This window comes from Trichoplusia ni, chromosome 17, assembly GCF_003590095.1.
Source record: "Trichoplusia ni isolate ovarian cell line Hi5 chromosome 17, tn1, whole genome shotgun sequence".
In the NCBI taxonomy this organism is placed as follows: Eukaryota; Metazoa; Arthropoda; class Insecta; order Lepidoptera; family Noctuidae; genus Trichoplusia; species Trichoplusia ni.
Genome location: NC_039494.1, coordinates 6,251,855 through 6,274,575, shown reverse-complemented (window position 1 = coordinate 6,274,575; position 22,721 = coordinate 6,251,855). Strand labels below are relative to the sequence as shown.

Below are 22,721 nucleotides of genomic sequence, written 5' to 3'. Positions count from 1 at the left end.
GGCTTCCAATCAGTTGGCTACTATCGATTAGTTTTTGATTCATTATCTACGTTTATTTTTTTTCTTCAATCAATATACTTGTTTTAGCGTTAGATGTTGGTTTCACAATAACTATTTACTACCGTGTCAACATTCCCGTCTCACTTCTTTTGATAGATATGTTACTTAGTTTTTTAACAATATATGCTTGGATTTTGTCTAGGTTTATCAGAATCCCCTAACTTACGACATTGCTTTACCTAGCTAGTTTTTATATGTTACCAAAACTAACCGTAGAACCTGTAATGCTGATCAATTCTACAAAATCAACTGAGATGATAGAATTCTTCAGAAAAAAATTGTTTTAACATATTGTAGAACACCAGCTTCTCTCCTTATGAGCAGCTATATCAACATTTATGTTGTTGGATCGTTTGCTCGAGCCATTTAAATTTCTTTTCTGTAAACTTTTACCTTATAGGCTTAATTAATTCGATAACTGCACCTTAATTAACTTCAATTTTATTCATACACTAGCTGACCCAGCAAACGTTGCTTTGCCGATTTTTTTTTTCTAGTTGTATGCAATTTTAATGCCACATTATAAAAAAAATAAAAACAAAAAATTTCGTCCAAAAAATAAAATATATTTTTTAGTGTGAGCAACCCTTTTCACTTAGGGGTATGAAAAATAGATGTTGTTCTATTCTCAGACCTACCCAATTGGTATACAACATTTTGTAAAAATCGGTTAAGCCGTTTCGGAGGAGTACGGTAACTAACATCGTGACACGGGAATTTTATATATTAGAAGAAAGAAGATATAACTAATCTTATCTATAACTAATGATGGACAGTGCATTTCTTGAGAATTCACTCAGAGAACAATAAAGTATATAGTATACTTAGTTACCCTTATGGCGCTTTTTTTTTCTACTGTCACAAGCCACTTAAAGAAAAAGTATTTATTATCTGCTCCCCATGGTTCGGTATTTTCAAGGAAAATTCGTTAGTTCCTTCCTACTTCAGCTGAATTTCGATTAGAAAAAGACAAAGAGCCGATTGTAAAGCTATTGAAAGTGGGGAATCAATTAAAGCGAGCCATCGATTCCCGTCCAGCGATAACGTCTGTCAGTGAGTGAGAACGGTGATAAGATTGTCTGGGAGCGAGCCGGCGACCCGCCGACCCCAGCTCGCACTTTTAATTATTTCAACGTTTATCGGTTTAGTGTCGGCCAGGAACAGACACGCTACCACCAACACCGCCGCCGCCACCATTAGGGTCGCTCAGTTTTTAATTCTGATCCACGAATACTACGCATTACCTTTTTTCATTGTGGGGGCGTTTCACTGTGGGTTTACTAAGACTTCCTTTCAGATTAGAGGTATTAAAATTAAATTGAAAACGTCGATAATTTTATACTAATTTATTATAATGTTTTTATTTACATTTCCAAATCACACAATCTGTACAGTAAAAGTATGCAGTATAATCTATTAATATGTCTCTTATTTTTAATAAAAGATAAATCATTTATACAGATAACATATGTATGTCTATGTTAGGTCGAATTCTCAAACAATACTCAGATACGAATATATAATTACGTTTAAAATTTCTTTATTCAATTAATTTACTGTGCATTAAGTTTTATATTTACAGTTTGACAAGCGTGAATAGCAAGCTTGGTTACACTATGACTTAGACAAACAATATCACTAACGATGACCGTAAACTTGGTTATCAGATAACGGAACTGGAAGTTCAATACTACGATAAAAAGTTAAAAGAATAACTATTTACGTGACACAAATGTCTCTGGAGCTGGTAAAGTTTGGCACAAATTCTTGAGGATTATTCTACGCAAAGCTTTGATTCGCAAATATTCGTATGACGCTAGACTAGACGTCTGTGGAAGGACAATGCACGAATAGTACGTAATGTATAATTTAAAATTTAAATGGAAGTAGGAAACACCGAGTAGGTTAACGAGGTTCATGAATAATTACAGGGAACTATTGTGACGATTCGGGATCTTGTGAAAATTCGTGTTTGAACTGATGACGAATCCTCAAATAATAGTATTTCATTAAACGAGAACGTGTTTTGGGAAAGGTTTTAGAATTCACCGACATAGGCGGCTAACGGTAGCAAGATATTCAGATGTTTCCACAAGTATTAGTGTATATTGTATAGCGGTACCATTTCAAGATATTTAAAATCTTAATCCTATTCTCATTCTGGGATTTCGAGGGATCACCCTTCACGCAACTATAAATACGCTCACACAAACATTCTTCACTCGGGATATGACGTCACAATTTCAGGATGATATGTTTCACTTTTACATATAACACTTAATTAAAATAAATCACATTTATAGGAAGACAAACATCAAACAAAATACGAATCGAGATAAATAGATTTGTTTGGATACGTTTTTGGTTGGAACAATAAAATTTCGGAGAAAAGGTTATATTTTGTAAGTCATTAAACGATGAGGTCCAATTGCACTAGAACCATGATGGCAAGGAATGACTGCCGCCAACAATGCACTCGCCGGGTCCCTGAAACAAACGTTAATATATAGGTATAAACAAACAGTCAAAGCAAATCCCAGAAAAGTCCTGGCGTGGAGACCACGAATTCCCAGCCCTACTAAAAAGCTAGCTGACTGGACTCGGAAGACAGAGTAACAGGTGCCGTGGTACAATTTAGGGGAGAGTTATGTCCAGCAGTGGGCCTCTATAGGTATAGGATCTTAGAAGAGTACTTCCAAATCGCTTAATGATATCAGATCAATAAACTTGTTTTTGTAAAACTTGGATGGCACTCGAAAATGTTTCAAAAAGTGTTGTTATTATTATTTATTTATTAAATAATTTATACAAATGAATTCCAATCAAATAAAACAAACATTTAAAATAAATAAAGAACATTACAGTTTGTCATGGTAAGCCACAAAAAGCAGTGGAGTGTTCACAGGTAGGCGATATCGTCGCCTGAACGCTTCCTTCATTCTAAATACATTCGTCGGTGAGAGCATTGTCGCTATTTTTGTTTGCTCTCTACGATAAGAGCGTTTCACCAGCTTACGGTCTACTTTCCCAGCTTCACAAACAATGGGATTTGTTTTGTTTACAACCGTGATGTGTTTGAATTCGCGCGTAATTTATTTTACATTGATATCGCATAGATAAACAACGATTTCTTTGTAAAGTGCTGAAATGTTTACGCTTATGCGGGAATCGTTCTACGCTGCGGGTGAGGGGGGGTAAGTAACCTTTGTTTATCTTTTGCTCGAAGGCTTGGATAGTCAATACTTATTTCCAAAATATTACCATTCCGTCTTGAAACGTACGGCTCTGCTCGATCATAAATCAATCGCCAATACTCTCACACAATAAAGGCTGCAGAAGGTAGCGTAAAATAAACCCCAATTCGAGATAAAGAATATTCAAGTTTGATATCCCCAATATTTATTCAAAGGCTAGCGTCTCTATTTGATATCATATTATTCGGCTGTTCAAACACTTTTTCGTTGAGGGCGGGAGCTGCAAGAATTGATTGTACGCGGTCTGCACTGAATATTTATGAGGGTTAAGTGTGTATGCGAACTCGTTGAATGTTTAATCTCTATTTGGTTGTACGGGAAAGCGACCCGGGTGGATCTCGACCGCAGTAGTCAAGACACCGACGGCGGACTGCGGGTTCTACATGTGGCGGGTGGCCGGGACCGCGTGCGTACATACGCGCTGCTTGTTACCTATGAAGGTCCGCTCACCGCACACCCTCCTTGTTACAATAATTATGTAGCAGCTCCCGGGCTTCACGTCGCCCTCCTGTAAGCAACACGATGTGTGCACCTAACTAAAACTATTCCTTTGTGATTGTGCTAAAACTTCGGCCTTTGTCGAACAAATCGGAAAACTGTCAATAACAGTCGTCTGCGTTCAGTTGAAACTTGTCATGTAAAGATATTTGTTTTTCAATATGATCTAATGCTTATGTGAAGATACTCAGCAAACGACTACGACACAGCAGGAAACAGAGTATGACGTCTCAGTAAGTTATCATAAAATATATAAAATGCTCTTTTATGTGATTCTTAATAAAACGAGAAAGAATTGGGCTTAAAACTAAGACGCGGCGAATATCTAGCCGTCGTACACAAATAAAGACATATGACGGTAATGCGAGTGAATCCAAAATTCTTCCTGCAAAGATAAAAGCCCGAATGCTCTTAGCATTTGGAGTCATTCAAACAATTGCGACGTTCAGGCGTCGTAACGTATTCCTCAACCCACCGCGACTTCCCCCGCCACATTTATTTTTTACCATCAGTCGGGAGAGAGACGTTTTTAATAATGCAGTATATTGTAACAAAGAATACAAAGAGGTAAGTAAAGCCTCCTGTGGCTTGAGACTCGCTTTGTATATGCTATTATATTAAAGGCTTTATGTATTAAGTTTTGGCTGTTTGATGGTTCGGTAATACACAAGGTAAACGACAGTGTGCCCAGATACAAGATATGTCGCGAAGTAACACCTATATTATTAGGCGTAACCTAGTCTGCTGCGGAACTGGTCTTATGTAAATACGTATGTACATATGTATATTTAGGTGAGGGTAGTGTCGAGTAAACTTTAGAGGGAAGAAAGGGATTCTATCCAAAAATCTAAGTAATATGATTTCCTTGTACTCAGTTTGCGATAAAATAAACATAACAATGTACGATGATGCGTAAAATGGTGCGCGCGAGGCGACGTAAGCTGCGGAGTTAATAATGCGTAAAGTTGGGGTTTGATAGCCAGCGGCCAGACCTAGGTATGCATGGAGGGATTTTCTTAGGCTTTGAGAATCACGTCATTTAGAGACGATCAACTATAATATAATGATTTTTAGTTGTTATAGTAGTATGTGTATATGTAAGTTCTATTAGCATAATTTCTGACTATTATTTTTAAATAACCAAAAGTTTATTAAACTTTAATGTTGTAATACTGTAACGTGATTCTGTATGACTCTAAAATATTTAAGAAGAGTGTACAATATACTTTATGACGAAAATTCTGGTGACAAATGTACAACGTGTTTTGAATAAACCTGTACAATATACCTACTTATAAAATGATAACTTTCTTCAAAATAAAATAATCTACAAGCAATGTTTGAAATATGACAGAGCATTTCCGAAACACGCTGTGAATATTTTTTTATAACAAATAGTGAAAGTGATTTGAAATGGTAATTGATGATCCATTACCTGAGACGTGATGCGGGTGCGGCGGGCGGTAGACGTGGTGCGCGGCGTCGCGGTCAGGCGCGCGGTCGAGCTGCGCGCGCACCACGCTGGGCCGCTCCGTGCCCGGCTCGGCGCGCGCGACCGACCGGCTCACGTTCACGCGCCTCACGCCTGCAACACGCCTCCAGTTACCATGCAGCTAATGTCCATGACGCGAAATTAATATGAGGCCAGCGCGAATACACTAAATCTTTCGAGCGAGCGGTAGTTTCAATAGGATTCTGACCGACAGACTAACATTTTAGATTTTTATTGTAGAATTAAGTTGTATAACGTTCAAAAGTGCCGTATACTGGTCTAATTGAAATAAAGAATTTGACTTGACGACCCTACAAGTTGTGATGTGTGCTTTGTCAACACTATCAGCCTAGGGGATCTCCGGCAATAGTAGACGGCGGTCTAGGTTTAGACAGTAAAAGTCAGACACTATCCACTTCTTCATTCTCAGAGTTTGTTGTCCATGAGAGTTTCACAGAATTTAAGAAACAGGATACATCAAGCAAGAAGTGCATTCATAAAAACTTGACATCTAAAGGTGGGTTTAGACAAAACAAGGGAAACACTAAAACTGGATCTATTGTTTAAGAATTTCGTTAAGAGAACAACGAAGGTTCTGTATACACTATATACACGAGTCAAATTAAACAAAAGAGAAGAGAATGAGAATTTTGCCGTCTGATGAAAATTGGTCTTAATGTAATGAAGATGCTGACGATGTGTTTAAGCTTAGCTTAGATTTTAGAAACAAATTGAGATTCTCTTAGATCTTTCACTCTTTGCTTTTGTATGCCGGGTCGATCTTTGTTATAAATTATTACAATTAACTCTAATCATACTGTTTTTACAATTAAGAATTAAGTTAACTAAGCTTTTAATTACGTTTTCTTATATTTTTAGTTAGCACGGATATTACAGCCGGAGAGCTACGTTCAAAACTGGCCGGTGAAAAGCTGATGATGACCGTGAAAGGTGGTACAAATAAAAAATAACCTTGAGAATAGATGGATAGAATATTCTTTATTGCACACCACATGAATGCAGAATTGGTTACAAATAAATATTTTCACGGTGCAACAATAGTCTGTCTCATCGGCAAAAGAGGTCTTTTACAGACAACCTTTGGATGGACTAGGTTCTGAAGGAGCAATATTTGTGCAGGTAGTCTGCGATGGTTTTCTTTTTATATTTTTGTATTGCAATATATCCTGTGCAGCAGTAGCGCAATAGTCTCTCATGTTTACGACAAACCGATTTGTTTAATATAAGTTTAACGACCAGATCGCGTGTCTCAATATACCTGAGAAATTCCTCACAACTCTAAAGAATAATGTGAAGATATTTCAACCGTCTTTTTATGGAAGGGTGGAAGTATTTTCAGTTATTTACTTCATTGTCCCTCTTTGTCAAGTTTAATTAATTTATAAAGATTGAAAAGTGTTGCGTTATACTAGCAGCTTCTTTATAAAACTGGTTTTGCTTACTACCAATGTCCGATAGTGCCCATTCATGCAGTTTTTCTTTTATGGATTAACAGCTTTAATAATATTTGACTCTAGTAATATCATCATCGGCCTAGCCTTTTCCCAACTATGTTTGGGTCGGCTACCAGTCTAACCAGTTTCTGCTGAGTACCAGTGTTTTACAAGGAGCGACTGCCTATCTGACTTCCTCAACCCAGTTACCTGGGTATCACGATACCCCTTGGTTAGACTGGTTGTCAGACTTTTCAAGCTTCTGACTACCCGTAACGACTGTCAAAGATGTAGAAATAACAGCCGGGACCCACAATTTAATGTGCCTTCCGAAACACGGAGGAACTCGTTATGACAAAGATGGTCACCCATCTACGGACCAACCGCGTCAAGCATAGCTTAACCTGTGATCGATTCACTTATGCGGTTATAGCTTAGCCACGACCTCCTTACTATAGTAAGGAGGTCGTGGTAATACATTAAGTATACGCTTAATTCCGTCCGAAAAAAACATAAATATGGAATACCTACGTAGTTTTCATTTTACCACATCATTCAAAATTGAAAGCTGAAATCACTTCAACATTTTGATAAACGCGAAACATTGAACCTCCACACAACCGGTAGAGGATTGTCAACAAAGATAATCGCAGCTCCCACATATGTGTATGTAATTACAGTTCGTATCATAAAACAAGTCATTAAAATGTTAATTAGGCCGATAGTTTACCGAGAGCCGATGAACGTATTAAAATGACCCACAATGATTAAACCTTTTGCAATTTTGCGATAATGTTGGCTACGCCTGTACGAAAACCCTTATTAAACATTAATTTTTGTAATTAGTCCGGAAACATAATCTATTGTATTAATTGCTCTCGTGATTGTTACATCGATTTTTGGAATTTACATGTGGAATTAATTAACAATTTTTTTGTAAGGGAACTATTTACCATACAGGCGGGCAAGGAGGATTTGTATTATTCATTAATAAATAATATGGTTATATTGGTTATATTATACTTGCCACTCTATTTTCATATTTTTTTATTTATTAATACTGTTAAAAGAGTGTCGGTAGGTCCCTCGTACATTGGTTAGAGTAAATACGGAATGAGGTGAGTTAAATGTTATAGACGGCTTAGGGGTCATCGTCCTGCTAGTGTGCCTATCAGTTCATAACTATTCGGGATATTTTGAAATACATTTTTTAAAACATCGGTCTTAAATTATTCAATATCTATATTATACATAGTACAGCAATGTAGATTGCACTCTATGTCAAATTTCATGAATGTTGTATATCTACATACATATTTTTGTTAACTAGTAAATGCATACTAAAACATAAATAAATCGATAAAAAAGGATTAAGTTGTCAAATCATGAACGTTTACCAAGAAGGTACTTAATAAAAACATGATTAAAACTTCATAATTTTGGCAGTGCTATCTCTGTCTAACAGCCTTAATGCAAGAGAGATGGTATCAAGAGCTGAATTTCTGAATTTGTAATGTTTAATACTTACTTTCTTTATTGGCATTGCTTTTCATTTCCGTAGCCTTTGGTGACGTCGATGGCATAGGGATTTCTAGAAACAATAAATTGATGTTTATTCAGGCGTTATTCGCTGTTTAACACTTCATTGTATATTCAAAATTATTCATATCTTCGCCTCCACAAACCTAAAAACTTCAAGTCGCAAATAACTGTTGCTGAAAGAACTTTAATCGTTTTTTCTTAATTAAAGTTGGGGACGATTTGTAATACAAGCGATATAGTAATAGTTTATTAAACTAAGTGACGTCAGGTTTAATGTATGACAGAATAAGTTAATAACTCAAGTCTTAATTTCCCTAATATAATATACTACTACTACAAAAACACACTATTGTTTAATATACTATCCCAATATTATAAAATATTACTCTGACGTTAGTTTACATTAGTAGCGTGTAATATATTTTTTAAAATATGTAATAAGTACTTGTTATTAAATGATATGCAAAAAATGTTATGTAGTACAAATATTTCCATTACTTTAACTTAGTTCGAAGTAATTTAGAAAATAAAAATAAAAATTTAATTTAAACAGTTGCATTTAACTTAATCGGTATTGAACTATCAGTAGTCATATCATAATAGCTTACACCCGCCTACTATAGCTTAATAGTAACACCCATTTGCTTTTCTTTACTCGTTAAGAATTTGATATTTCAGTACACTACAAGTGTTATATGAATTGATGTCTACTAACCCAGCAATTAAAGTCTATTTTGTATTTCTAAAACATTCCATCTCTAAAGCCTAGAGGCTAATTACAGTAGGAATGAGTAATACTAGTGTTTAACTCACCGTACAGTCTGATGGATCCCTCGGTCTCCCCGAGGGAGTTTTTGGAGATGCATCTGTAGTTGCCAAAGTCTCCCGTCTGCAGGTTCCGCACAGTTAGCTTCATATGGGCTCTGTTGGAATTAACATGAACTTACACTTGGGCCCTAATAGATATGTATACGAATAGTCAGCTTTACGATGTTTAATAGATTAAGATAGAGCACAAACCGGGATGAAAACACAATAGATTAAATTATCAAACTTATTTCGAAATATTGCTGAAGGTTTTTATATAGACGAAAAGTCTTTGGGGTAAATATAGATATTCCGATCTGATACCTGAGCTTTCCACGTACGATATACGATCACATAAATAAGCTGATTCAGATGATGCCATTCTATTAAACAGTATTTGTGCAAAGAAGAGCAGTCATCTACATTATTTAACTTGTATTTATTACCGTGAAATGGAATTAAAATCATTGAGTCCTGGTCGGAGTTGGATTTTAGTTACGAATAATGTTGAAGAATATTATCAAACTGCTAGCTGTCTCGCTAGGTTTACCAAAAACCTGCCTATCCTGCCTACCGAAGTACCTACTCTCGAATCGTTGCCGTCAGTGTGAGTCTGAGTCTAGTTTTGGCAAAGGGATTACATGCTCTGTTATGTGGATATTGCCCCGGAACATACAGTCATATATTCATGTGATGATATCGTTAAGTATTGTAAATACTCCAGAGAGCCTGTAATAAACCGATCACTATTTTCAATTGGGCTTACAACCGAAATCCACACGGACCGCTCCCGAACTAAGTACCTACTCATTATTAATCTTATGAATAACTGATACAAACGTAGCGTATTGAAAATTCAGATTATTTCAACCAACATTGTTAAGCTTTAACTGAATTATAATAACCGACCGTAATGGATTTGTAATATTCAAATTTATTAACGAACGGGTCCGTTAGCAAGGGGCCTTTGCAAATGATGCGGATAATTCGCTTGTTTACTGTAACAGCCTGTGACGTCATGACGACCGCTCGACTGACATTCAACCAACAGTCCGTATAGGTTCGAATTTATTTATTGGTAGGTATTTCTTCAACCGGGTTTATTAATATTTTACTTATGTTACATTATACAGTTATTTTATGAAACAAAAATTAAAATCGTCTTTTATGTGTTTGCGAGTATTTCGTTAAAATACATTTATTTTGTTCAATCGACAGCAAAAAGCGAACTAACCAGTTTAGTAAGACTTAAATCAGTTTCTTAGATAATTTTACTCCAAAAATATAGTATTACAATGTTTTTTTTTTTATACGTAAGTTAATATGAGGAAGACCCTTATCTTAACTAGGATGTGAGTGAACAAGTTTTAAGCAGGAACAAAAAAATACGTTGTTTTGAAAATTATATTATATTGAAGAAAACATAACTTGACATATTGTGGTAACGTGGTCTGTTAACTCTTCTGCCATCAAAATCAAAATCAAAATCAAAATGTTTTTATTTCAAATAGGCCCTTTCTCAGGCACTTTTAAAACGTTACATTACTGACTCTAGTTGCACGGTTCCAAAGTGTCATTCTTATGGAGAAGAACCGGCAAGAAACTCTAGAACATTTTATGAACACCACTCGATCATTCATGTGATTGTAAAGTTTATGTTAAAGGGAGGGCAATTCAATAAGACACGTTTTTTACATAATGTAAGGACTAAGTACTTTTTGAGAGAAACCTAAGTCCGGAAGACTGCAATATGCTGAGTTTATTATATTTATTTTTCCCGTCACCAGTGGTCATATTGGCGAGGTGATCTAATTTAAAAGAAAGGTAATTCCAAAGAATACATCCAGAGCAACAGTAACTATATGTTCTAGTAGAGGTAACAGGGAACCAGAAAATCAAACAACTTCGACATCTTGCCACCATAACACCAATATTGTCACGTCCGTTAAACAGTTATGGTAATTTGTAAATGTGACTTTGTTCATCGACTTTTGACCGTACTTAATAACCGACATTACTTATTGTAATTTTAAATTATAGTCGACAGCTCAATAATTTACACAGTTTATTTGGTCTTCCGTTCAAAATATAATTATAATAAAGCGTTTACCACACTCTGTGTTAATACCTACCTACTAATGTTACAAACGCGAAAGTTTGTATGTATGGATGTTTGTCCCTCATTCACCCAAAAACCACTAAACGGATTTATACGAAACTTGGTAAACAGATAGATTTTAACCAGGACTAGCATTATGGAGTTTTAGCTATAACTGATAAATAAGATTGCTGCTTTACCTGTAGGAGTTCTCCTCAGTGTTGATGGCGTATTTCTTGGTGGGCAGCACCATGACGTTGTCATACACCCAGTAGGAGATGGCGCGCGGGTGCGCCTCGGTGTGGCAGTCCACGGTGACGTCGGTGCCGGCCGGCGCGCCCACCAGCTGGTTCGGCACCCAGATCATCGGCGAAACTGGAAATCAAGAAACCGTCAATAATGTACAAGTAAGCTTTGACGGTTAGCTTGCGGTACAAAACAACTACTACTACCGTCATTAATTAAAATTCTAAGCTCAAACATTGTAAGAGGTCCTTAGTTCATACAACGGATAAGCAGGTCACTAGGAATAAGTTGATGTTTAATCTACTTAAACCAAAATACTTAAGAAACACTCACAGTCTCAGGAGACTGTCGGTTTTGGCAGAAGTATTAGGTTCGAAGTAGAACCAAGTTCCATTACCAACTTCAATCCTTAAAGATGATCGAGTATTTGAGTATTTTCAACTTAGCGAGGCAATAAATCCAAAGTTACGAGTTTTTGAGGAACGAGTTTGCTTGTTGTTTATTCATAGCTTAAAAATGTTATTGTATTCTAATAATTATAAAACATAGTTATTCAAACGTCAGTTTATTAAAATAACAGTTACAATAAGATAATAATATATCATAATATACCGCCATGTAGTCTCACAGTAATTAGTTAAACTCCCAGACATAGAAGTAATGATCGTGCTCATCAACCACATTTGTCCTGGGTGAGAATCGAATCCACGTGCTCTAGAATAGCTGTCAGGGCTACTAACCACTACACCTACAGGTAAGTCGTAAAATTTAGAACCAAAAATAAATACGCATTTTTCATTTTGTCACATTATTTAAAAGTAAAGAAGATTAAAAGCACTTAAAATGATCAACTATATGGTAATGAGGGCTAGTTACATCACTTGAGAATAAAAAAACGCACCGGTAAAAACGTCACGCGCAATTTAATATCATTTTTTATCTTGATTTTTGTTAACGAGATAAAAGAAAACATACGTATCCAATATTTTTTGGAAAACTGCCTCAAGGATTAAACATTATATCCAATACAGTTGTCTGATTTTCAAGGTTTAGTCACACAATGAAAAACAGATTTTCACGACAACTCTTGTAAACAAGGCCGTAGACTACTCATTGTTATGACTCTTAGCAATGATTGTAGTTGCATAAATAAACGTAAATGACATTTATTTTGTGTAATAAGTCCAATTTATCTTGTTTCAGTCAAGAAAGCATATTGTCTTATCTTCGAAAATAGAGCTTAAAGAAAACTCATATTAAGGTTTAAATTCTTATATCTATTTCCATTTATAAAACACTTTTATATTATCCTTCTAGTGAATATATGAAACATTTACTTTGAGAGTGATTTATCTAAAAGAATATAAAGTAGGTGACATTTATAATGATAAAAATAATAGCCACATTGAAATACGCTGCATGAACTTTATTGCTTGGTCGAAGGATAAAACTCTTTTTATAGTTTCTAAACGACTTTAGCTAACGCAACTCTATTTGAAGTAGCCGTTAAATATCATGTTGCCTCTGTAATTGGAAGTTGGAGGTACAATTAAAAAGGAACTTGTTTCATTTAATATTATGTTATTGGGTATTCCGCCTTTCTATAACGTAACGTAATCCAATCTAATCAAATTCATTGCAAGGTAGCTCTTTTTAAACCGCGCAACAAGCTCCACAGCATAGCACGCTATCACTTTTTCACAACAACACAACAACACCTTATTTGTATCCCACTAAATTCCTGTTGGGCTGCTTAAATTTCAAGTCCCTAGAGGTAAGGCAGATCAGATGACTGTAGTGCTTAAAATTCTTAGGGGCATAATTGATGCACCGGATCTGCATAATGAAATATGCAACCTGTTCGTACCGGATAATTATTGTCGTGGCAGAAGACATCGATTACTAGATGTTCCAAGTTCCCCTACTGTGGCACATTCAAAGTCGCCTTTTCCTCGATCAGCAGCTGCCATTAATGCTTTCCTGAACTCAAACACAGATCTTGATGTGTTTGCGGATGAATGGAAGGTGATAATGTCAGTATGTTTGAATTTTTGCGAGAAGGATGCATGACTGAGTTAAAATTAATTATAAGTTAAATAGTGTTCGGCTACGGCCGTTCTGTTTCACAACAAATAAATAAATAAATGAATTACTTAGCAAGTGTTGCAAAATAAGATGTAGTTACGGAGGGTGGGGAGTGATTAATTATAATAATAATTTGTATAATCAAAATCAGAATCTTCTTTTATGACCGTACAATCGAATAATCTTAGTCCTAATACGGAGTACCGCATTGATTTACGATGTAGTCTATTTTCCCGGAACAACCATAACTTATCACAAAATAGGAGAACTCAAATAAATCAAGTAACAAACCAATACAAATTGCAAAAGTATTTTAAAATCATAACATAAATATCAGGCCACGCCGCAGGCTGAAGTTAATGTTCAGATAATCTGAGGCAGACCGTTCCGGTCCCGGCATGTGCGGTTACTGCCAACTCTACGTTTAGAATAACTTCAAACGTTGAAACGAGATGACGCGCTTTACTGCTCGTCCCGTCTCGCTTCAACGATGGTATCAGTCTTGCGGTCTAGTTCGTGGTACAGGCCATGGACAAATGGTACCGGTGAAGCGGATTACTCGAATATGAATTTTGTATCAGAATCACCTGCCTAGTTTAATCTAACTAAAACGTTGCTAAGTTGTATTGATTTTTAATAGAATTGTTTAGTTTGATTACGGTATTTCGGAGTTTGTCCCGATGTTTGTTTGCTACAAAATATTGACGCCATTTAGTTGTGATAAACTTATGCTTAATTTTAGGGATTGCAGTGTTCGTATTAGTCATGAAGTCGTATAGTCAACATTATGCAAGTGGTTAATGGTTAAGAATATTTCCAAGCGAAATAGAGTGAGAAAATATCCCATTAGTCGATTACCCCAGTCTAAAATACTTTAAGTTACCTCAGCTGGTTCTAATATCATAACAACAAATAAACTAGTGAACTATCGAAATACTATAAAAAATTCAGGAAAAAACTTTACAACCTACGTTATTGCCTGTATCAATTGAAATTAATTTAGGTAATCAGTGCGACCTGTGAGCACTTGTCGTAGCCCATAACAGTCAATTGAGGTAGACAGGTTAATGCGCCCGAGTTAGATTACCCTGTAATTACGGCTCCAGAGACTATACTGTACTGCTGTGATGAGCCACGAGAAACAGGCGTGTGTGCAGGTGGACGCTGCGCGGACGATAATTAAAATGTAAACGAATTAAAGTAATCTTTTTTCAATAATTTTTGATTGATTTATTGTTGGACTATGTTTTGACAAAATCAAATATTTTCAAAAATTGGATGCCATAGAAACCTGACGCCATATTGCCGTAACGGACTTCCGTTGCATTGTCGTCCAGTCACCTCCTAGTCCCACCGAAAGAAGTTTTACTACAAAAATGTTATTCATTATCGTGCCGTATCATTTAGATAAAACATAAAAAAGCGTAATGTATTTTCAAAGAGAAGGTCTTGCCATCCAATTAAAACACAGCAAGAATAAATACAGACTGAATAAATAAATTAAAATGTAAACATGACAAGTTATCTTATTTCTTGACCTCGTTTACTCTAAACAAACCGGTCTATAAAATACACTATAAGTTATCAATTGGAGCAGCACTACGTCTAGCGCTTGCAAGTACATACAAACTTGAAGGAAGCAATTTATAAACTTTCAATAATGATGGATCGGCCCGAAGTTTGCCGAGCGCACCCGAACACTGGCCGACGATTTTTCACATAACGCCCAGATAATAAAATCCACACTTTGAAAACGTAATTCACATCGCTCGAGTTTATGGTGGCAATTTTCACGAGGTATAATACTCGCTCCAGTAATACACTTTAATATTCTACGACGTTTTAAAATATTTATAAAGTTTGCGTTTTTTTATGTTCCTACGACTTCATTATCGCCTTGTGTTGACTGTTGCCGCGATATATTTATTTAGGTTTTGTTGTTGCCAAGTGCAGTAGGCGTGAGATCATAAAATTATTGTATGTATCTGTTAAAAATATATGTATTCAGGTATATACTCTAGTAGCGTCTTATGTCCTAGTACAAGTACCTACAAATGCAAAATAATCTAAATAGTTGTGGGTTTTAGGATTCCATCCCTGAAGGCTAAAAGCCAGTGAAGAATAATATTACTGAGACGCCCGTCTGTCCGTGTATGTTACCAGGCTGTACGCATGAACCGTGATAGTTAGACAGTTACTCTTTTACAGATAATTTTCTACTTACAGTAAAACTATTACAACACACATTTGTTTTTCGTTGTCTTATTTGTACGGAAGCTACGATTTTTTTTTTGAAGAATGATATTTTGTAACATATTTATTTAAAACGCGTCAAGAAATCAGATTAAGGTAAGTGCGTGTAATAAATACAGTAACCAAACACAAGGTCGATATAAAATCACGGCAACATTTACGACACTTCTTTAGTTTTAATAAAATTGTACGCGTATAACATATCTGTTATATATTGATGAACCTTTTATCTGCGCTGGATGCAGCAATTTTTCCCAAAAATTAACTGTCACACGCTACTGTCCCTTTATACCCAGTCATATGAAAACACAATACATTTTAAAACACGCGTGACTTTATTTTACATCAAAAATCTCTGAACATTTTCCACAAAACGCTGTTATTCACATTCCGACCGCAATTGCGTGAAGCACGTGTTTCTAACGGAACATTTAAAGGTACAATTAAAAACAAATCGGATACAGATTTAAACAATTTATATTTTTAATATATTTGCGGACATTTCCGAAGCTGTCTCAAGATTATTCTGCAGCACAATCAGGTCACAGCGTGCATCGTAGAAAAATATTATCTTTCAATTATAGCGGGACCACTCGGTCTATTTAGACAGCCGCAAGTCGTTATAAGAACTGAAAATAAAGGGGGACCCAGTTCCGGATACCCATTGAAATCTTAAGATATTATTCGTCGTTTGTCTTAAGTAATTTTTAGGGCTACCGTACCCAAAGGGTAAAAACGGAACGGAATTATTACCAAGGCTATCCATCCATCCGCCAACAGGCTGTTATAGCTAGACCAATTTCATTGATTATTTATTTCATTTTTAAGAAACTGTGGTTACGGTAGTAAATTTGTCACCTGACAGATCTGTTTTTGATTTTGTATTATTCAACTGCTGATACATGCATAGCATATAAATGCTGGCCTGTTAGTCTAGTCGTTACTGGCGATGACTGCCATACCGGAGGTGGGAAATTCGATTCCCACCCAGGAGAAATGTTTGTGCATGATCATTTATTCTGTGCCTGGGTCTAATTTATTTATTATTTATATAAAATTTTAGATTCGTCAGTTTAAAGTGGTTTGAAATAATAATCTGATGCATTACAGTAACACCTTGAATAACAAGGCATACAGCTCGTGTCAGTCATGGAAATAGGTCACCTTTATGTTAGCAGGATGTTGCGCACGTATTCTTACCCTGTCGTCTGGAAGTCGGCCTCTTTTCTTGGGAGCTCCTCGGGTGCTTATGCAATATTTCCATGCCTACACAACTACACTGTTGTTCTTGTATTCCGTTTGGGATTTTACAATTGTATACTTTCTGGTTATCGGGAATGTTTGATGTCTTCTTTTATGTTTTGAGTAGCCGAATGTAATAACGATACACAAAATAGGTGTCATATTTTTATTATCTTTATTTTCATAAAACAATATCAAGTTCAGAGCTTATAAGAAAGTAGTCACGTAATTATTTTAGGATAAAGCTAGACTACGCAGGGTTGAACTTTATTATTAGACTTTATTTATTTATTTAAACTTTCATGCACAATTGTGGTACGTAAGGCAGACTTAATGCCGCAAGGCATTATCTAAAAGTCAACATTTAGGTCTTATTTATTTTATTGTTTGTAACATATTTAAAATATATTGTATACATTTACTTTTAAAAAGAGTAACTTATGGAGTTTCTTGCCGGTTCTTCTCCATAAGAGTGACACTTTGGAACCGCGCAACTAGAGCCATCACCTTAACGTTTTGAAAGTGCCTGGAAAACGGCCTACTTGAAATAAAAACTTTTGATTTTGATTTTGATGAAAACTAAGCTCACAATAACTGTTGTTAAACTTTAAAAAAAAATTGTTTAACTGTAGATTTGTAGCGTTTGTTCTAAATCAAGTATTGATCGTAACAATCTCAATTGATTTGATTAAAAACTTAAGTTTATTCACATGCTGTCGTCGCCGTACTAATGGTGGAATACTAAATTTACTAATGATTAATTCAATACGAAGTAACACATATACGATAATTAACAAGGTTTTTATCCTCATGCATATGATTTAGAACAAAATAATTAACGATTCAGGTAAGCGACACCAACATGCAAATATATTTTTTAAGCCCAAATAATAGACTCAATTTGCATTTAAATTGTTTGAACGAGGCCTACGTTTTCATCTCATTGCCGTGGGCCATATTAGCATGAGCTCAGATTTTTTTGGGATTTATTTCAATTCGCGGCTCATGAGAGAGACAAGTGGAAGGAGAGTGGGGAGGCCTCTGCCCAGCGATGGGACATTCTAGGCTAGTAATAACAATAATCATTTCTAAACTTATTTTAATAATTAATAGATAAAAAAAACGAAAAGCCCACTTTTTAAAATGTCCATTCAAATTTATCAAAATCGGTCTAGCCGTTTTTATTGTTACATATTTCAGTTTCATTGGGGTTGAAGCTACCCTGAAAATTTCGCCTGCTAGCTTATAGGGAAGTGCCTCAAATCGAGTTGCAAAAATCCAACCGGAACGACAAACAAACAAGAAAGTGAGTGTATAAGATCGTGGGAAAATGATTACCCACTTGATACATTGTTTAGCAATTATATAACGTTCATGGACAGTCCATCGAAAAATAATATTTGGATGCTTGCCATAAAAATACTATTTTAATGTTTAACTAAAATTTATGTAGCTTTGTCTAAGTACATCAAAGAGGAGGCCAAGTTGTGTCTAGTACGAGGAGGAGATATCGCGGGGGCCTATACCTAGGAGCTCGCCGAGTCGAGCGAACAAATTTATGTTTATGCAGACTGATGGAAAGGTATAACACATATCTACGTTGTATATAGCAGCGAGGCTTTTAAATTTATAGGGTTTGGTGTCACATTGTTCAAGACTATTCGTTTGAAGAAGTATAACTCAAAACTATAGAATTATCTACTGTTCAAAGATATTCAATAGTTCTAATCTTTCAAAATTAACTTGACTATAATGAGATTGCATATTGCACGTGTCATATGTCTCTTACTTGATTTCGATATTTCCATTCTCTTTATCAAAATGCCTGCAAAATTTTCTCTCCGAGAAACAATTCAAATTATGACATTACGATTGAAGCCCGTCTGGGCCTAGTTGTCCAGTCTGAGTCGAAATCAATAATGACATAACAATACAGTAAGCTTGTAATGCGCCAATTGCGAATGTACGTGAGCCAATTGCGTATTAAGCTGCAAGGATCCCTTGTAAACACACTATCAAAATGTTCTGATTATATTATTATCTAAAGTTCTGAATTTCACCTATGTCATTGATTTTGTTTTTGTTCAATTTTGAATGGTATGAATGCGTTACATGTTATTAATTTACACGTGGGTATGAGAGTTGACAACCATTACGATTTTAATATAACACAATATTGTAAAACTTCTATAATTATTAATGGAAATATAATGAAACAAATTGGTCTGAGATATTTCTATAGTATCTACCTAAAAATACTTCATGAAAAACAATTATTTCTCACCGTGCATTGAGTATAGCAATTTCAACGGACAACGACGTTAACACAATAAGAACACTTCAAAATGCACAGCCATCCGAAAGTACGGTCCATATTACATTTGTTAAATTTAATACATTACTGCAGCTAGCACCAATTTACTCCACATTGTCACCGCTCGAAATTTCGCTTAGTCCATAATAGAAAACGAGCCAGAAACTGTAAGCTTGTAATACGACAGTCGTGAACGTACGTGAGACAATCGGGGATTACCGGGGATCCCGGGAGATTTTACACGCAATTGCTCGGATTGAATCAGAGTGAGCAATATCTTCTACCGGACCATCAACCACATTACTGCCCATTTAGAGTTCTTACTGTAATTTTAATATGGGATTATAAACCTACATCGCATTCATAAAGCATATTCAGATCTTGATGGCATACTTTTTTGTTATGATTTCAAATTAAACTACCTACATTAACTTCTTCACAGGCTGAGATATTATGTAAATTGATTATTTTTACGTGAACCATAAAATTTTCTTTCCTTTACTAGTCACTCAATTGGAACGGTTTTGTAACTGTTATCAAAAACATTATTCCTGAATACCCTGTCAAATAAGTATCATCACCTAAAAGATGTGGTAATGAAGCTTAGTAACGACTATATGATCCATTTGACTGAAATAGATATCGCAGTACTTACATTCGACGTCAACGATGATCCGTTTGGAGACTGAGGGCGGGACCGCGTTGGTGGCGATGCAGAGGTAGGCTCCCATCTCCGTGCGACTGATGCGCTGCAGGCTCAGCGTGTCGCCCTCATACACCGTCACTGGAACAATACACCCGTTAGGAATAGGGATGTCATGGAGCAAAAAGTAACCAAATTATATGTCATCGAAAATCTATTAAAATGTGTCGATAAATTTCATGTAACGAAGTTTGTGTATGTAAAGAAGTCAGCTTCTTTTCGGATACAAGACGTTGTTCTTTTTTTAATTAATTGAAATGTTCAGCATCTAAACTTTCGGGAGGACACAGAACACTTATTCCAAAAATTCCTTGGTTACAACCAGGGGTTTTTTTTATTATTAAATACATTGAGGTGATAAAGAACCCTTGGTTATTTTAAGAATATTTCGGTAATATCATTGTAGCTCAATATTTGCTTTAAAATATTGAAGAACGTTAAAGCGGATATGGCGCGTGCCTTAAGATTGAGAGATAAGCGATTTAAAGCCAAAATTAAATACCTTTGTACGAAAAGTTTGCAGCGAGCTTTGTATGTACACAATTAAAAAGATTTAAATATTTACTACAAAGATAATAAGTAACGTTTTAAAAGTGCCTGAAAAACGGCCTACTTGTAATGAAAATATTTTATTTTGATGTTAAAAATATATTGGTATCAATCTCTATAAGTATATTAAGATCAGAAAAACGGCTATGATCATCAGACATCTCTTTTTCCGCCTCAAATTACCGCCGCGGAGGTCATTTCAAACAATACAGCTGGAAGTATAAAAATTAAAAATTCCGTGCTCGTAGCCGCTGGGTCGGCAACCACCATCAAGTGCCCAAATGAGTTTGCCTCTATTTACAATTACGGTACGTTCTCTACCGCGGGAGCGCAATGAATGTAATGAGAGAACGCTCTTCGCTCGCTACTTGAATACATTAAGTAATTAGAGCTTCACCCTGCACCCGTGGAGTTGTTTTTAATGTTTATTTTATTGTTTACATTGTTTATTACAAAGGCAGTTTGGCAATCAGCATCAAGGTGGGTCGACTAGACTTGAGCTGACGCTACTAGTCCTTCACTGTTCACCGTGTACTGTTAGCCCCATAGTCTTGGAAAGTCAGTAAATTCCAAATGTTATATTTATTGTCCGTTTTTTACCTGCTTCACTTCAGCGAGTTATAATATTAGATTGTAAATGTAATATTACTCTTTTCGACGGCAAAAGAGAAAAACACGAACAAAAAGTACCCCGAATAAGAAACTTGTTTCCAAAATAAATTAAAGACAAACGCACTTAAGATCCAGTACAAAACTTAAGTGCACAAGTAAAGAACAGTGTCACAGCTTTGTAAAATTAAAATAGTGCTTTAGAGCAGCAGAGCTTCATTATACAATCAGCTACAATAACTTAGTGAGACGATTACAGCTCGCCGGGAAGATGACAGCTGTTGCGTCTTTTTACTTTTATGTTCCAATCTAGCTGGAAAAATGAACGAACATTTACTGAAATTGCAATGCATTTTGGAATTTTTAAAAAGATGTTGTAACTAAAAATATAATGTTTGTTTTCTACTTTCCGGGCCATTGAGACGCCGTGTATACAGAAAACCAACAAACCGCGGCTGCGAACCTCTCTTCAGCGTCAAATCTAAATGTTTTCAGTAAAAACTCGGCATAACAAGTTTTATTCATCAGAGCACCGCGCGGCCGCACTCGACTCCTCCCATTCACCGCAAGTAAAAAGGGTACACCGCGACCGTATTAATACAAACAAAAGATTAACACGTATAGAATCGAAAACGGGAGTTTTTCGATGGCGGCCGTAATTAAAACATCCGCTGGGACAAACATACGTGGGACTGACAGCAGGGGAGAGGGTCACACACAATTAGCGACAAGTGCCACTCGACACCACACGTTAATTTTACTCTGTACAAGGAAATCGCTCTTGAAATTAAACTCAATTTTTGGACGCCTTTGTCACCGCGCCCGGGGTATACTCAACTGGTTTAATTTGCCGGCACAGCGACCTACGGCGCCATAATTATCTTTAAACTGGGTTTTTTCTTGAAATGAGGCTTAATCCTCCGCCTGGAGAGGAAGCCACATTGGATGCGGGATTAAGGTGGCGCAAAGTGGTTTTGTTATCATATCTGCCGTATGATTACAAGTGGGGTCGAGTGTGCGTAATTGGGAGTCCGTTTTACCAAGTGGCCAGGTTACAAGAACTCTCTGCGGAATAGGTTTACTTGACTATGTCAAGTAGGTGTATAAAGTAGACCTTTGCTTATGGTTACGGTTCTAGTTTGTAACTTATACGAAATTGTAATTTATACTCAAGTTGTATAAATTAATATAAATTTAACATCCGAAATTGACAAACATTCATATATCATTTAAAGGAGAAAAGTTTGCTACTAACTGATAGACTTAAAATGAATCAAATCAAATCAAATCATTTATTCATTTGCGAATATGGATACATAGAAGTTCTTCAATATTATTATACTGCACAAACAACACAACAACACTGAGCTAACAACAAAATATTCATATTATTAAAGCGGCACATTGTACTAGGAAAACAACTGTTAAACATATTTTATTTGCAAACATTTTAACCCGTTTACAATCAATATACAAAATTAAACGACAATCCTAGTGTTGCAATAAAATACAGCA

At 35.8% G+C, this 22,721-nt stretch overlaps 1 protein-coding gene across 1 annotated transcript in view; it reads right to left on the bottom strand.

Moving 5' to 3' along the window:
• Positions 1-751: 751 nt before the first annotated feature.
• Positions 752-22,721, bottom strand: part of LOC113502562 (lachesin-like) — an 85,218-nt gene continuing 63,248 nt past the window's right edge. Inside the window, exons 7-12 of the mRNA XM_026884175.1 lie at positions 20,001-20,129; positions 11,406-11,580; positions 9,114-9,223; positions 8,287-8,349; positions 5,248-5,397; positions 752-2,547 (exon numbers count right to left, since the gene is read on the bottom strand). Coding sequence (XP_026739976.1) covers positions 2,471-2,547; positions 5,248-5,397; positions 8,287-8,349; positions 9,114-9,223; positions 11,406-11,580; positions 20,001-20,129 — 704 coding nt within the window. The 3' untranslated portion in view covers positions 752-2,470. The remainder of the gene's footprint in view (positions 2,548-5,247; positions 5,398-8,286; positions 8,350-9,113; positions 9,224-11,405; positions 11,581-20,000; positions 20,130-22,721) is intronic.